At 48.9% G+C, this 17,841-nt stretch overlaps 1 protein-coding gene across 2 annotated transcripts in view; it reads right to left on the bottom strand.

Annotated features, from left to right (window-relative positions):
- The window catches only part of LOC144829052 (NFX1-type zinc finger-containing protein 1-like), a 1,360,324-nt gene that overhangs the window by 499,218 nt on the left and 843,265 nt on the right, over positions 1-17,841 (bottom strand). For both annotated transcript variants that reach the window (XM_078687796.1, XM_078687797.1), the window contains exon 13: positions 17,529-17,668. In XM_078687796.1, the coding sequence (XP_078543922.1) occupies positions 17,529-17,668 (140 nt within the window). The remainder of the gene's footprint in view (positions 1-17,528; positions 17,669-17,841) is intronic.

Genomic DNA, 17,841 nt, shown 5'->3' with positions numbered 1-17,841 from the left:
CGGAGCTGCATCGGGCCGTTGCTGGGGGCTGGGCCACGGTCCCATGTGTGAGTGCCCTACGTGCCTATCTTTCAGTTGAATCTATCACTTCTGCGGCATGCTGCTGTACTGAGTCCGGCTGCCTCATGGACCCCTCTGCTGTCACCTCCATCGTGGCAGGATCGGAGCGCACGCCTCCGCTGGTGAAGACTTGGTGACGCCCCGGCTCCTGTGTGGAAGAACTGCGGGCACTGCGACCTGCGAGCTGGTGGCGGACCCGATTTCATTACAGGCTGCTGGGCCTCAGATGGCGGCGCTACTTCTCCTTCAACTGTGCCCAGCAGAGCCGCAATATTTGCTTCGCTCAAACCTCGCAGAGAGGTATGGCGGAGTGTGTCCTTAGTGCAGACCTGCTCTGCCATCTCTTCCTCCACTCTAAGGTGATATTGACACTTGCTCCCACAACTTGCTACTCTGGTGCCCGCAGTGCCCTGGCTTCACCTTACTTTGCTGCATACTTGCTGACTGTGCTATGCCTGCTGATGGCCTCAGCTCTTCATTGTAGGGGACGCAGCAGACGGTGGCCCTACTGAACACCCGGCCTGCGCCACATGTTCTAGCTCTGGACCTACACTACATTGGCGGCACGGGCGGTGAGCCCCAGATACGCTTGGGTGGCATAACAAACCACCCCATAACTCCTGTCCTCGGCTGCGCTACAATTTATTTGCATGGACACAACCTCATCCCGCTCTCCCGCTTCTCTTCATACTAAGACACGGTGTTACCAGGTGGGACTCGCTATTTTCAAATCAGGACTGGATATCACTGCCTGCTGTACTGCGCCAGCATCATGGGAAAAAAAGATCATGACTAACCGCGTCTCACATTCGAACCCCGTAAAACCAGCAGGGCCTCCCAGCTCGCGGCCACAGACTCTGAGGCTGATGCTTCTAATGATCATCTAACTATCATTGACCAGACCCTTCTCGCGGTTCAGGCCAGTCTGCAGTCCATAGATGGAAAGATTGATCACCTGAAACTGCGCTGGATCATATGTCCACGAAACTGGACAAGCACGCTCTGCGCCTGGGGGAAGGTGAGACGAGTATTTTTGATGCCGAGGATGGCTTCAACAGGTAACCACCAAAGCGGCGTCTATGGCGAAGGTGTTAGCTGTCATACAGGCCCGTAAAGAAGACTTGGAAGCCCGTCTTTTGAATTATCGAGACCGGGACACTGTCCTTCGCCTGGCTCGCGAGAAGGGTACCATCACCTACGAGGTGAATACCCTCGCCTTCTATCTGGACTTTACGGTGGCTGTACAGGAAGTCCAGAGAGAGTACCAGCCTGTCAAAAAACTTCTCATTGCAGCACAGGTACCATATGCCAAGCAATATCCTGCGGTGTTGCGCATAGAGGACAATGGAAAGTATAAGATCTTCACCTGCCCGAAATTAGCGATGGACTTCGCCAAATCTGTCACCCGTCGCAACCGGTCCTCCAAAACTGTGGCGGGGTTGAGGATAGAGGTACTGGCGAACTGGCAGATGAACAGTGACACCTACGAACCGCATGTGCTGGAGCTGGGACATGCCTCTATTTTGCTCCGTAGTTGGAGCGGCTTCATCTCACCAGGTTGCCGTGCTGGATTCTGGCATGAGTGCTGTGGACACTCGACAGGCTCCAGACAACTTGTGCCTATATTCTTCTTCACTGTTACCATATGCACCAATTTTTTCACAGGGGCAGCCATTGTGTTATTATGTGATGTACCATTGCAGTGATCGGGAATGAAATACACGCCTCCTATCTCACCAGGAGGGATTTTGTGCTCCAGCGCGACCCCCTATGGGTATTCCCCACGACTGGTTACTACCTCGGCCCTGCACTTGGGAATTGTTATTGGGGGTTTGGGATGGTTTTCTCATGTTGGGGTTGCTGAAGTGGGTGGGGGTGATGGTGGGTGTGAGGGTGTTATAGGGTTTGTTTATGTGGCTGGCTACTTTATCAATGTCTCAGATAATCCTCGTGCATTCTACATGGCTGATAGACAGAGGAGAGATTTGGTTTCATGCATACATCGCTTTAGCTGTGCATAACAATATAATGACAATTTCTTCTTTAACACGCCCAAAAAGATACGACAGGTGATAGCGCATTTGGATCGCCATAGGATCATCGTTGCCCTTCTACAAGAAACGGATCTGACGCAGGCTACCGATAAACTGGTTAGGGGTTCGCTGGGCTGGTTACCGCCTGGCCTCTTCCTACTCTTCCTATAGTCGGGGAGCTCTCACACTTGTCAAAAAAGGCCTTCCCTTCAGCGCAATGTAGACTTGTATTGATACTGCGGGTAGCTATGCTGTGGTATACGGGACACTGGCGGGCAGGCTAGTCACCATTGTTAACACGTATGGTCCCAATGAAGATGACCCTGCTCTATATGAGCGTCTTATCGCTGTACTACGTAGCTTTCCTGATGCTGTGGTTCTCTGGGTGGGGGGAGATCTCAACATGCATCTGGACCCCAGTATGGATTAATCCAGTGGCAGGGAGGAGCATTCTCCCGGGGCTGCTCGCGTAATTAATGGGATGGCTGAACAGGGACTACTGAATATATGGCGACACAGACATGAAGAAACACTAGAGGGCACACATATCTCCACAGCACATGGCAGTTGGTCTCGCCTCGATTATTGGCTGATGAGTGAGGGGGTGGCAGGCTAGGTGTCAGATGTGGAGAGATTACCACACACCTTCTCCAATCACTGTCCTGTCGGTCTCATCCTTGGTATACAACAAACAGTTCCCAGGTCTTTCACCTAGCGCTTCTGGCCCGAAGCGTTGCTGGACACTATCTGCAGACAATTCATGAGGCCATCCTTCAACATTTTGAACACAACAAGGGCTCTGTAGACAGCGCAGGGGTGCTCTGGGAAGTGTTTAAAGCTACTATTCGGGGCACTTGCATAGGTATGTCAGCCAGCATTTTAAAGGACCTACGAGGTCAATTGCCTAGGAAGGAGGCTACTCTGACAAAACTTGAGCGGGACTACGAGATTGTACCCTGTGAGTCGACCCTGGCATCCATTAAGGATGCTATACTCGAGCACGCAAAACTGGCAGTGGAGGAAATGTGGTACATCTCTAAGCGTCATGTGGCTCACTCTTATGGAGAGGGTGGGAGGCTGAGACATCACTTTGCTACTAAGATCAACAAGCATTTGCAATGCAAGAGGTCTCGCATTTGCGAGAGTTTGAGCTATTGACATTGTAAATGACAATTCTTTTTATTTATGTGTTTTGAAAACCTGCAAGCGGTGTGCGTAAACACGAACTTCGTACTTTGCAGGTTTTCTTAACATATACTTAAAAGGCATTGTCATTACAGTGCCATATTGCATTGTAAAAGCTTTGTGCAGTGTTTATTCTATAAACAATCCCTTCTGTGCCTTCCTTTTTAAGCCTTTTTCCGTCATAGAAGGGCAGCCCCATATTAGTGCCCACTATGTGGTAATGTACACATATCAAAGCATGTTTTTGGATGAGATCCTTAATCCTGAAGGTTATCTAGCTAGCTATATTTATGACCAATGTTACTGGCGCTGCTGGCTTTAAATTGAACAATTGTTCCAAACATTTTCAGAAACTTCCCAGAATGTAATTGCCAAAAGCCCTTCTATAAAGCTGCCTTTAAGTGTACCACGCGCTGATAGTCCACAACACTGCAGAGGTGGCATCCTCATTTTGGTATTGAAATGTTAACAGAAATACTATGCTTACCTCCTCCTCAGGTGCCCCCCACTGATGGACCTCCTCGTCTACCTCGACTTCTGCCTCCTCCTCCTCACTTGACTCCAATCCCTCAAACTGGAAAATGGCATTTATGGCCTCAGGAGACCCCATATTCTCTTCTTCTTCCCCCATTGAGCCAAACTCCATTTCCACTTGACCGCTTGTATTCCGCACTCAAACAGCAGCAAAACACAGCTCTAACCTCTCCGAAAAAAATACACCCTGAGATGTAGTTATCACTGAGATTCTACACTGTAGACAATAAGACAAGTTGAGCGATAACTATCACGTGTGGAAGAACAAACTGTAGTAAGAGGTTACCGTTTAGTAAAACACACTGCACTTTTATCGTTGTCCCTTTTTATGCTTACATAGGGCCGGTGCTCTGAATGAAACGGAGCGCGTTGTCCCTGAAGCGGTGCAGTGCTTAGATTAAAGTAAAAAAAATAAAAAAATGAAGGATCAAACCCTAATACTGCTTGCGCGTGGAAGAAAAAGACCGGGGACATGGGATGGGAGCAGGAACAGGACAGCAACAGAAAGGGCGCTTAGATTAAAGTAAAAAAAAAACACAGGGATCAAACCTTAATACTGCTCGGCCAATGTATGTTATTTTATTGTCCTTTTGTATAGCGCATGACTCACCCAGGGGCATCTCAGCGCTTACTAAGGTAAAGAAAACCAGAGAAGGAAAGGAGTAACAAAGCTGAGAGGTTAAAATAGAAAGGCCTTAAGTTGTTTCCTTAAGATCAAATAGGAAGGACATTTACGTAACGGCTCTGGTAATGAATTCCAGTATTTAGGAGCAATATATGAAAAAGCTCTGCCCCCTGAACAAGCGCGTCGAATATGAGGGATTTTTAACAAAACCATATCATTAGATCTCAGATTACGGCAAGAGGACTGCATACAAAGTTTCTTTTGTAGGTACTCGTGACCTGCACCATTGATGGCTTTGAAAGTGAAACAGCAGATCTTAAAGAATGATCTCTTTTTCACTGAAAACCAGTGAAGTTCTCTGAGCAGTGGGAGTGATGGGGGTCCTGGAGATCGAAATCCAATCCAATCCAAAATACTGCGGCAAGGATGGTTTTGAACCATCCTTGCCGCAGTATTTTGGATGACTTGAAGTTTCGCTATCAGAGTTTCACCTACTTTGGCCAATAGGGTGTTCCCGTAGTCCAAGCGACTCACCACCATCGCCTGGACCACCGTTCCGCGGTGTTTCACTGGCAGGTATGGGATAGTTCTACGAAGGAGGCGAAGACTATAGTAGCAGGAGCTAATGATGTTTTTAACATTATCCTTCATGGTTAGTTTGTCATCCAATTGTATTCCCAAACTCCTCACTGACGATGAGGGTTTGGGAGCATTCCCCAGCTGGGCAGGCCACCAATCACTTGAAAATCAGGAAGTTTTCGACATCGGTCACCTTTCCAAAATGGCGGCCATTTGTAGTCCGTAGTTTGTTTTTATGGCGGTAAAAAGACGCCAGGTAGAACCACAAACATCGAGGAACGCGAAGGTTCGCAGGAATTGTCAAGGTGGAGTGTAACGGTTACGAGGATTTACCATTGAAGAAGGTGAGCTGACATTCGAGCGGAATTTATATTAGGCAGTCCGGAGTTTGATTCTCGGTTACTTTGTGTTCGTGATAGGCATTAGAGGAAGTCACTCAGAGCCTTGGGAGAGACCGGCGTTTTGGACATAAATTTGTGGAACAGCGGAGTTGTTTGTATTGGTAAGGGCAGAGTTGACTTTTTCAAGTTGAGAGCCAATGTTTGTGTCTTGATAAAGCAAGAGCTGACAGTCGTGATTTTTTTCACAGATTACAAAGGTTCACTCAGTGACAGGAATATGTAAGCATCAGCTTGGTTGCTTCTTTATTGTTTGCTTTGAGCACAATGGTGTGGTGGAAGGTTCTTCGAGTTCTCTAAAGCACACACACTTCCCATTTGGTAATATGAGTATTGAAACATATACTTCATGTTTATAACATTTAAAAAGTTTGTCATGAATTCTCCAATCTGGAGAGGTTGCTGATGGATGTGTTGCATTGTTTTTTTAGATAAAACGGGCTCCTGGTGAAGGGTCAAACATGGCCCGAAATACATTGAGCACCTAAAAAGGAATCACAGAAGAATTTGTGGAAATTAATTTCTTTATGTATAACTTGTGAGAAATGTAATGTAAATACATGTTTTAATTTTTGTGATCATTTTGAGATAAGATTTTGCATTCTGGTGTCGAAATAAAACATTAAGAATGTCAGCAGTATGAAGATTATATTTGGATACATTATTTTTTGTACTAATTGAAAAAGGTATAACCTAAAGCTACAGTGCGTGGGGGTCGGGACCTTTGGTCTCGAGATAGGCAGGCCACCAATCAGCCATATTGAGAATATTTGTTCTTCCCAGAAGCATAAACTCCGTTTTTCCTGGGTTAAGCTGGAGAAAGCATTTTGTCAACCAGCTTGAAATGGGAATCATACCAGTCGAAAAACGCAATCTTTCCTCATTCAGATTTGATACCATGGGGAAGATCAGCTGGGTGTCGTCAGCATATGATATAATCTCAAACCCAAAGGGTCGCACAATTTTGGCCTGGGGAGCCATATATATGTTAAAGAGAGTAGGGCTCAAGCAGGAGCCCTGTGGTACTCCCTTATCTAACCGGAAGTTTTGAGACCTATAGGGGCCCAACATGACAATTTGCCCTCTATCTGTCAGAAAGCTTTTTAGACACTTCAGGGCGATGTCCTCTACACCGCAATCCTGTAGCCTTTCCAACAGCAGTCGATGGGAGACAGTATCGAACGCTGCGGAGAGGTCTAAAAGGATGAGAATTGCGGATCCACCTTCATCTAGAGTTTGTCTTATTGAGTCTGTGATAGCCAGTAAGGCGGTCTCGCTACTAAAGCCCGGCTGGAAGCCTGACTGCGAAGGATCCAGGATGTTATTTATCTCTAAATAATTACTCAGTTGTTTGTTTATGTGTGTTTCCAGTGTCTTCCCTAGCAGGGATTTTGGTCTGTAATTGTTCAAGATCTGCGGATCTGCTGTCAATTTTTTAAGGATTGGTTGGACATATGCTTCCTTCCAGACTGTTGGAATGAAGCCCGTTTCAATGGAGGAGTTAAGAATTTCATGGATTGGTAAAGCACAAATGGAAGAGAGAAGGGCCATTGTGCTAGGAGAGCAAATGTCATTTGGAGATCCTGATTTTGCTGTCTGAAGTAGATGTTTTACATCCTCCAAGGAGATTGTTTCAAAGTGCCTAAGATGACAACCATGCACTGGCGTGAAGATATCAGTGACCTCGGTATATTTGGTATGAACAGAACAGCTGGTAGGGAAACTGTCATAGATTAATAAGATTTTATTTTGAAAGTATATCGCCAGAGTCGCAAAGCTCCTGTGTTTCAAGAGATAGTTGTTTACCTACAGGAGGAGAGACAAAATCTTTCACAATATCAAACAATGCCTTAGATGAATTACCGGCTTGTTCTATTTGCAGCTGTATGAATGTACATCTAGCCGTTTTAATTTTATGATGATAGCAGGATAAAGCTGCTTTATACCTTCTCCATCGACGCTCTAGGGTTTTACATAAAGATTTATCCATTTTTAGATCCCCTGAGTACCATGGGGCCAATTTCCGTCGGGTAGAGGGCTTCTTTTTACACTCAGGAATGACCACATCCAGAGTCTGTACCACAGCCAAGTTGAAGTTAGCCAGCTTGGCGGAAGTATCCTGTAAACCCTGTCCAGAGTCTTTGTTAAAGCGTAGAAAAGTCTCCTTGAAAGCTTCCAAGGTAAGCTTCTGCCAGGATCTCCCCCTTTGTGAGTTTAGAAGGTTATGAGACTTTCGATTGAGATAGTCATTGTTAGGCAAGCTTGAAAAAAGAATCAAATAATGATCCGTCCATGTCAGAGAGCGTGAAGAGTGAAACTTTAGGTGTTCCATGTTTGTAAAGATCATATCCAGCATATGGCTTGCACTATGGGTAAGACCTCAAACCAGTTGTGGTAGACCCATATCATGTAGGCTTGAGGTCAGCTGAGTGGTATCTGAGTTGGATATATCCTCTACGTGAAAATTAAAGTCCCCCAGTAAGATGAAGTTACTGGAGGTCAAGGCCTGCATAGCTATGAATTCCGTCAAAAAGTTGACAAAATTCAGTTTCGGTCCTGGATGGCGATAGAGTAAGACTCCGTCCCAGGTCGCGGTAGGCGAAATGGAAATCCTGACGATATCCATTTCCGCTGCGTCATTGCAAGTTTTAGCTAACCATCGGGCTTTAAGATGATCCTTAAAAGCTAGCCCAATTCCTCCTCCCAGCTTTCCCCCTCTATCTAGATGAATAAACTTGTAGTTATCGGGAATTGCCAGATTTATTGCAGGACAGTTATGAGGGGTTAACCATGTTTCTGTTAAAAAACATATATCCGGGGAGTAGGTGGACAGCATATCCCAGATTTCAATAGAGTGTTCTACCAAGGATCTGACATTACATAGGCTATAGCTTGGCCCCGTGGAAGTTTACATGTAATCCTCAGGGTGTTTAATCAGACCGACCCCCTCAGTACAACACTGGTACCTACAGATGTTACAGGTTACAGGCCCTTCTAATACTGCGGGAAATTTAGTGGGGCAGATGTCTGTCACTCCTTTATTATTCAAGGCAGAAGTATTAATCTCCAGTAACGCTTTGCTTGTGTAGGAGAGGAAACCGGCCGGCAAGGGTTTCTGAGCGAATTGGGCAGCATTTCCCGCCTCCCGGCTCGGACGGGCTTGCCTCTGGCGCGCCAGTGGCGCACCCGCTGCGCGTAACGGCTGATGGAGAAACTAGCCTGCTGACTCCGATTCCCCCCAAGATAGCGGTCAGTGTTATGCGCCGGGAAATCCCTCCTGTGTCCCCCAGCAGCTCCTAATTGGCTGCGGTGCAGAAGGTGGAGTAGCGCGGCTAAATAAGAATGACTGCGGTGAGTTTTAAAAATCTAACAAAGCAAAGGTTAAAACTTCTACGAACTATGATTCCCGGCTTTCCGCCTCAGGAATCCCCTTAGTGTCTGCGCAGGCAACCAAATCTGAATTATCTAGGTTGCGGGCAGGTAATACGCAAAGAAACTAGCCTGCTGACTCCGATTCCCCCCAAGATGGCGGTCAGTGTTATGCACCGGGAAATCCCTCCTGCGTCCCCCAGCAGCTCCTAATCGGCTGTGGTGCAGAAGGTGGAGTAGCGCGGCTAAATAAGAAGTACTGCGGTGAGTTTTAAAAATCTAACAAAGCAAAGGTTAAAACTTCTACGAACTATGATTCCCGGCTTTCCGCCGCCTCAGGAATCCCCGCAGGCAACCAATTCTGAATTATATAGGTTGCGGGCAGGTGCGGGCAGGTAATGCGCAAAGAAACTAGCCTGCTGACTCCGATTCCCCATAAGATGGCGGTCAGTGTTATGCGCCGGGAAATCCCTCGTGTGTCCCCCAGCAGCTCCTAATCGGCTGCGGTGCAGAAGGTGGAGTAGCGCGGCTAAATAAGAAGTACTGCAGTGAGTTTTAAAAATCTAACAAAGCAAAGGTTAAAACTTCTACGAACTATGATTCCCGGCTCTCCGCCTCAGGAATCCCCTTAGTGTCTGCGTAGGCAACCGAATCTGAATTATATAGGTTGCGGGCAGGTGCGGGCAGGTAATGCGCAAAGAAACTAGCCTGCTGACTCCGATTCCCCCCAAGATGGCGGTCAGTGTTATGCGCCGAGAAATCGCTCCTGTGTCCCCCAGCAGCTCCTAATCGGCTGCGGTGTAGAAGGTGGAGTAGCACGGCTAAATAAGAAGTACTGCGGTGAGTTTTAAAAATCTAACAAAGCAAAGGTTAAAGCTACGTATGGATCCGCTGGTGCCTCCTTCCGCAGTCCTTCCCTCCTGGTACCATAACATATTCAGCCCACGGAGTTGTCATGAGTGCAGCGGGGGCATTGTCTGAGCGCGCGAAACTGAAAGCGCGATGGGAGCTCACGAGACGCTGTGAGCGTGCACGTGGGCTGTCCCGGCGCAAGCTGAGGATCGCCAGAGAAGACATACCGTCTATCTGCGCTGAGGTCTGAATCAGAGGCTGAACTGTCCTTGAGCCTGGCACTCACCAAAACACGCTCCTGTGGCAGCACGGCCAGAGTGACGGCGGCCACCTGGGCAGAGAGGTACACAGAGCACCCCATGAGGTCTGGGGACACGTTTCAGGGCATCGCGCTGAAGTATGGCGTAACGGTAAGGAATGCGGGGAGGGAGTAGCTGTATAGAAGTGGCGTCAGGGGCTGAAATGTTCTGCTGCAATGCCTTCGTCCTGGCGGGGGAAGGACACGAAGTGTGTAGTCGTGAAGGAATATGGTGGGGGTCGGCAGATGGCGCAGGGCTGGCTGACACTGGAGGGGATGCAGGGACAGCTGGGGAATGGAGAATAAATAACAAGTTGTCCACACGTGTTCACATAAGCGCGGAGCACACAAGCAGGAGATGTGCACGCGGATGTTGCGAGCAGGAGTTGTGATAACGCCGCGAGTCGTACGCGTGCACATCTCCTGTCTTGCCATACGCATGCACATGTCCTGTCCCGCTTCCAAACTCAAGTCGACAACAATAGATCTCGCTAGTGACAGTGCTTCGCGCTGCGTCGCTAGGCAAGACCTAAAAACCGCACGAGTCAGGACATAATCACTAAAATTACAGATGATTCAGGAAGAGACCATTATAGTGCCCAAGACAATACAGACCAATTCCGATAGTCGTATGCAAAACTGTATACCTTGCACGGTGTGATGGACACTACTGAACTAGATGCCTACCTATCGCAGGTGGCCAATGATGGCTGTCGGATGGTCAGAAACACTATCTCGGCCAGCCCATCACATCTGAAGAAATCCACGTGGTGAAAAGCTCCCTCCCCAAATGAAAAGCGCCAGGACCTGACGGGTTCTCTTGCAAATTTTATAAGGCCTATGCTGAGGAGCTCACCCCCTACTTGTTAGAAATGTTTGCTCAATCAATCAATCAATCAATACATTTGTAAAGCGCGCTACTCACCCGTGAGGGTCTCAAGGCGCTGAAGGGAGGGGGTTGCCTACTATTGCTCGAATAACCAGGTCTTGAGGTGTTTCCTGAAGGTGAGATGGTCTTGGGTCAGTTGTAGGTGTGCGGGGAGGGAGTTCCATGTCTTGGCTGCTAGGTAGGAGAACGATCTTCCTCCGGTGGTGGTTCTGCGAATCCGTGGGAGTGTAGAACGAGAGGCGGCTGTTGAGGTATTTGGGGCCCATGTTGTGGAGCGCTTTGTGTGCGTGGTTAAGCAGCCTGAACGTGATCCTCTTGCTGACGGGGAGCCAGTGCAGATTTCCCAGGTGGGCGGATATGTGGCTGTGGCGAGGGATGTCGAGGATGAGTCGTGCGGAAGCGTTCTGTATGTGTTGAAGGCGTTTCTGAAGTTTGGCTGTGGTTCCTGCGTACAGAGCGTTTCCGTAGTCCAGTCCGCTGGTGATGAGGGCCTGGGTGACCGTCTTTCTGGTTTCGGTGGGCATGCACAGGGTGTTGAAACATGAGGATGAGACTGCTTTGACTTGCTTGGTCATCGTGAGGGAGGAGTCCAGGATGAATCCCAGGTTTCGTGCGTGGTCTGTGGGTGCCGGTGCGGTGCCAGTGTTGTGGGCCACCAGGAGTCGTCCCAGGCGGATGGGGATTGCCGAAGGATGAGGACCTCCGTCTTGTCCGAGTTGAGCTTCAGACGGCTGTGCTTCATCCATTCTGCCACATCTTTCATTCTGTTCTGGAAGTTGGCTTTGGCGGTGAGAGGGTCTTTGGTGAGGGAGAGTATCAGTTGGGTGTCGTCGGCGTAGGACATGAGGTTGATGTTGTGTTTGCGTGCGATGGTGGCTAGGGGGCTCATGTAGATATTGAAGAGAGTTGGGCTGAGTGAGGAGCCCTGGGGTACGCCGCAGATGATCTTGATGGCCTCGGAGCGGAAGGGAGGGAGGCGGACACTCTGGGTTCCGTCGGAGAGGAACGATGTGATCCAGTCCAGGGCCTTTCCTTGGATCCCAGTGTTGTAGAGGCGGGTTATTAGGGTGCGGTGGCAGACGGTGTCAAAGGCTGCCGAGAGATCCAGGAGGATGAGAGCGGCTGTCTCTCTGTTGTCCATCAGGGTCCTGATGTCATCGGTGGCTGCGATGAGGGCGGTCTCGGTGCTGTGGTTGGCTCGAAATCCGGACTGGGATGGGTCGAGCGAGTTGTTTTCTTCGAGGAATGCAGTCAGCTGTTTATTGACGGTCTTCTCGATGACTTTAGCCGGGAAGGGGAGAAGAGAGATGGGGCGGAAGTTCTTGAGGTCTTTGGGGTCCGCTGTTGGTTTCTTCAGCAGGGCGTTGATTTCTGCGTGTTTCCAGCTTCCCGGGAAGGTGGCTGACGTGAAGGAGCTGTCAATGACGTTCCGGAGGTGGGGTGCGATGATGGTGTCGGCTTTGTTGAAGATATGATGAGGGCATGGGTCGGAGGGGGAGCCGGAGTGGATGGTGTTCATGACGCGGGTGGTGTCTTCAGTGCTGATGGGGATCCATGCGCTGAGGCTGGTGGTGGGGGTCGTTGGTTTGGTGGCTGGAGGCGGAGTCTGGGGTCCGAAGCTGTGGTGTATATTTGCGATCTGGCAGTGGAAGAATGTGGCGAGGGAGTTGCAGAGGTCTTGCGACGGTGTGATGTCGTTGTTGCTGGCGCTGGGGTTGGAGAGCTCTTTGACGATGCTGAAGAGTTCCTTGCTGTTGTGGGCGTTGTTGTCCAGACGCTCTTTGAACGATGTCCTTTTGGTGGTGCGGATCATCTGGTAGTTTTCGCGGGTGGCGCTCTTGAGGGCTGTCATGTTTTCTGCTGTTCGTTTGTTGCGCCAGGTTTTTTCGAGGGTTCGGCATGATTTCTTTGCGATTTTGATGGCCTCTGTGAACCATGCGGTTTTTCTGTTGCTAGTCTTGCCTGGGCTTTTCTTTAGAGGAGCGAGGTCATCGGCGCAGTTGGTGATCCACTGTGCGAGATTGTGTGCTGCGTCGTTGGCGTCAGGGGTGTCGACAGGTGGGTTCTGGCTCAGTGATGTGGTCAGTTGGTCTGCGGTGATTTTGCTCCAGCATCTGCGGGGGATCTGTAGCGTCTGGTGGTGGGAGGTGGTCTTCTTGAAGGTGAAGTGGATGCAGCTGTGGTCGGTCCAGTGTAGTCCGGTGGAGTGGCTGAAGGAGACGTGATTGCTGGTGGAGAAGGTGGGGTTGAGCGTGTGGCCGGCGAGGTGGGTGGGTGTGTCCACCAGTTGCTTGAGTCCGAGGTTGGCGAGGCAGTCGAGCAGGGTGGTGGTGTTGTTGTCGTTGTTTTTCTCCAGGTGGAAGTTCAGGTCCCCTAGGAGGATGTACTCTGGTGAGGCTAGGGCGTGCGGGCTGATGAAGTCGGCGATGGTTTCGCTGAATTGTGTCCGTGGGCCCGGGGGTCTGTTGATGAGTATTCCTCGGAGGGTGGTCTGGGGGTCGGTGTGGATCTGGAAGTGTAGGTGTTTGGCGGTGGTGAGTGTGTCTTCGGCGTTGGTCGTGACGCTGATGGTGTTCCTGTAGATGATGGCGATTCCTCCTCCGGTTTGGTTGACGCGGTCCTTCCGGGTGATCTTGTAGACGTCTGGGATGGCTATGGCGATGTCGGGGGCCGAGGAGGCGTTCATCAAGGTTTCCGTGAGGAAGGCGACGTCTGGTGCTGTGGGATCAAGGAGTTCCCAGAGTTCGCCGGCGTGTTTGTGGACGGAGCGGGTGTTGAGCAGGATGCACTTGAGATGGCTGTTGTTGTCGCTGCTGTGTTCCGTGGGCGGGGTGCAGGTTTGGAGGCAGGTGAATTTGCAGGCTTGGCAGGTGAAGGGTCCGTTGGTGCTCCTCGGGGGGGCTCGGTGGCAGGCGGCAGGTCGACCGGTGTTGAGTGCGGTGAGGGTGGCGGTGTCGTACCTCAGTCGGGTGCCCTGGCATTGGCTGGGGCCAGGGGTTCTGGCGCTGGGCGCGCCAGCTGCGCGTGTCCACTGCGCGACCTCGCAGCGGCCGCCATAAGAGGGTAGAAAGGGAGGAGGGGTCAGCTGGGAGGCGCAAGGTCAGGACGGCCAATGGGCGTGCGGGGGGGGGGGGGCGGGGCCGCACGGGAGTCAGCGGCGGGAAAGAAACGGGGGGGCAGCGACGTAAGGCAAGGCGGCAGGAACCAGGAGGCACAGATGGATCTAGCTGCAGCGGTGGGGAAGCGACCTACCCGGAGGGTCAAGGGTCGCTGTCTCCACCGCGCAGTGGCCGCCTTAAGAGGGTAGAAGGGGTCAGCTGGGAGGCCAGGACGGCCAATGGGCGTGCGGGGGGCGGTTCCGCACGGGAGTCAGCGGTGGGAAAGAAACGGGGGGGGGCAGCGACGGAAGGCAAGGCGGCAGGAACCAGGAGGCACAGGTGGAGCTAGCTGCAGCGGTGGGGAAGCGACCTACCCGGAGGGTCAAGGGTCGCTGAGACTTACGATTTGGTTGCTGAGACTTACGATTTGGGTGTGCTGCCACCGTCCCTCAGTGAGGTGCTAATCATTACATTACTTAAGAAGGATAAGTCGCCCTCTATTTGTGATTCGTATCGCCACTATCGCTCATTAACACGGACGTGAAAATCCTGGCGAAGATATTGGCCACTCGTCTCCAACCGCTCATGCAGAATCTGGTGCTGCCTGACCAGTCTGGCTTCATTCCCACGCGATCCACCTCCCATAACTTGCGCACATTGTTTGCTCTGTTTCAGACCCTAGTTTCTGAACTACCACCCGCGGCTGTCATGCTTAACGCTACTAAGGCGTTTGATTAAATAGAGTGGGGATATCTTTTTTATGTTCTACAATGAATGGGTTTCTCTCCTCTCTTTGTTAACTGGGTACGACTACTGTATACAAACCCCATGAAGCAGATCCAGGTGGGAGGCCACACTTCGGACCCTATACCAATCACTAGAGGGACCAGACAAAGGTGCCCCCTCTCGCCACTTTTATTTGCGCTGACGCTGGAACCGCTGGCTTGCCTCATCAGGCAATGTCACAAACATGTGGCTCTCAATTTTATACACCATCCCGATTATCATTTCTCTATAAGCGGATGACATGCTGCTTTTCATACACGAACCCCGCAATCACCTGGCGCCGGTTCTGTGGGAATATATTTGGTTCGCTCGGTTTTCTGGGCTACTCTTTAATTGGTCTAAATCTGTGGTGATGCCACTAACTGCGAGTACACTTCCGCATGAACCTCAATTCCCTCTTGTATGGGCAACAGAGTTGGTTAAGTACTTAGGGGTAGGGATTAATCGAGATCCAGATAGAGTCCACCGAGAGAACTATGCTACTGCTACAACGATGTTGGAGCAGCAAGTTGACAGATGGGTGTATCTCCCGCTCTCTCTTGCGGATCGTAACACCCTAATAAATGGTGCTTCCTAGGTTTTTGTACCTTTTCAATATTATATCTCTCGATTATAAGCGCGGGGGCTTCAGTGTACCTGATATCTACCTGTATTATCTTTGCGCGCACGCACAGTATGCACACTTTTGGTTAACGTCTCACGATTTTATCTCGCATGTAGCAGTGGAACACTGAGACACTCATCCCATCCCGTTGAGCTCCATCTTAACACACAGACATAGGACTACACCTGAGATGCAATTAACACTACCAACTTGACAATTGCAGCCTGGCAGGCATTGGGCCGAGAGGCCGGAAAGCTACCGTTATACTCCCTGCTGCTACCTCTTGCTTACCACTCGGACATATCGGTAACTCATGAGGCAGGAGCTATGCGCACACGGACACTGGTGGGAATTGACAAATTGCAGGACCATTATCCCAATGGCATCTTTGTGCCAACTGACGGCATTGACTATAGCCAAAACAAGACGCCGCTTTCATTTTTTTGCTTCACAGACTGAAAAAAGCGTTGCAAGCTCATTACCCCACGTTTCCTGCCGAACCACCCACGTCACTGGCATTGCACACACTACATATAAGCCCTACCCAACCCAAGCGTGTTAGCAAACTCTACCAAGCTGCTAGAGAGGATAGGATCTCTTCATACAATAAGAGCTTGGACAAATGGAATGAATGTCTAGACCCACAGCTCACGCAGAAAGAATTAGAACATTGCTGTCAACTGACTAGCGCTCTCACTTCTAATGGGAACTTACGTATCATACATCTTAAATACCTTCTTCAGGTTTATTACACGCCACACAAACTCTTTAAATATGGGCGTAGGGACACTGATGCTTGTACATGGTGTGGTGCCTTGGGGGCAGATTTTTGGCACCTGGCTTGGGCCTCCGAGCGGGCGTGGAAATACTGGGCTGAGGTGGTGGCCAAATTAGCTAAGATAATTGGGGTCGAATTGCAATGTTCCCCGCAGATGTGCTTATTGGGCCTACTTCCTTTCCTGAAAGGTGTCAAGGACAGACTAGCAAGGGTGGCACTGCTTATTGCCAAAAGGCAAGTGGCGATGGTGTGGGTCAGCACACAGAGTCCTTCAGCAGAGCAGTGGCTCAGGGATCTGACATACTGTAGAGAAAATGTAGTATTGTATGCGGAGGAGCTGCGGTCGTCCTCCTCGCCAAATAACATATGGGAACCCCTATTGATATACTTGCATTCTGTTGCGCAGCCAGATGCCCCTGCCATCACTTCTGTGTGAATAATAATCGTTATAATCCCATGTACTGAAAGCTATATGTAACGGTGTCAATGTGGTTGGAATCTTTCCCTTTTATGCATGCATTGTATCCACGAGTTGGTTGATGGTTCTTTTTTCATGTTGCTGTACTCTGTAATGACTCATCTGTACACTGTATGAGACTTCATGATAATCAATTTAATTTAAAAAAAGATAAGAACATGTTTATGGTTGTTTTGATTAAAATACTTTATTCAAGATATTTTTGTGATAATAATTATTATTAGGCACTGCCGTGTATGAAGGTACAAGGAATACACTGATTGGATTATGGGTATTGTTAAATTATCATTGTGACCTTTTAAAAAAATTCAATAGGTCTGCTTTATGTGTTGAACCCCAGATAAAAACCAATAGGCCTGCCTTTTCTATTTTGATGTTCCGACCCTTTGCAAAGGCTGTAGGTCTGCTTTACTTAAGATTACACCCATTCAGATTGTTACTTTACATTAAAAAAGAACTCCGAGATTCAGTGAAAAAAATGTTTAAAAATTACGTTATAGCTAGGTAAATTGTCAATAAACATGTAACAAACACTTCAAAATATTTTTTTTAAACCACGGATATTCAACAGTTATAGTTAACTGAAGTAGCTATAATTTAAAAGGCGGTGGTTCAACCAGTTCCTAAAAGAAAGCAAGCTTCAAAGCTGGCAATTCTAGGTAACAAAGTTTTATGTGACCCAATCTAACAATAACGGTGGGAGAATGAACTGGTGAAACAACTTCACTGACCAGACAGTAATTTTTTGTGTGCCTACAAAGAATCAATTAATACTTAATGAACGTCCAGTACAAGAATAGTGTGCAGGACTTTGAACAAGTATAGTATAATTAAAGGTGGCCAGTAGGGCAGAGGAAAGAATGTTTCCTTTGTTTCTACATGCTGACAAATGCATCACATTTTAAATTGAAAGGGTACTCTGTTTACATCTAAAGAAAAACACTTTAGTAAATAGGCAAAACCTGTATAAATCCCAGCGCTGTGGACGAGGAAGCTGCCAGAGGTCTTCAATGTTTTCAGATAATTCTTCGTCCATGTTGTTTGTTTTATCCAATTCGTGCCTAATTATCCTTTGCAGTTTCTTTTTCATTTTTTTGGTTATCTGTCAAAAACAGTCATGAGCAAGATTACTGCACAGCCTGTTACTGTAGCTAGTTAATAAAGGCACGTATTAGTTGCTGAGCCCCAATAACAGCAGTAGATACCGGGCACAGTGTGGGCATGTGCATACCTAAAACAATTACACAACCAAGATGTGCACTTTCTCTTTAGACA

Source organism: Lissotriton helveticus, chromosome 4_1 (assembly GCF_964261635.1).
Source record: "Lissotriton helveticus chromosome 4_1, aLisHel1.1, whole genome shotgun sequence".
Taxonomy (NCBI): domain Eukaryota; kingdom Metazoa; phylum Chordata; class Amphibia; order Caudata; family Salamandridae; genus Lissotriton; species Lissotriton helveticus.
The sequence above is the reverse complement of the archived record's forward strand: the minus strand, read 5'-3'. Positions and strand labels throughout refer to the sequence as shown.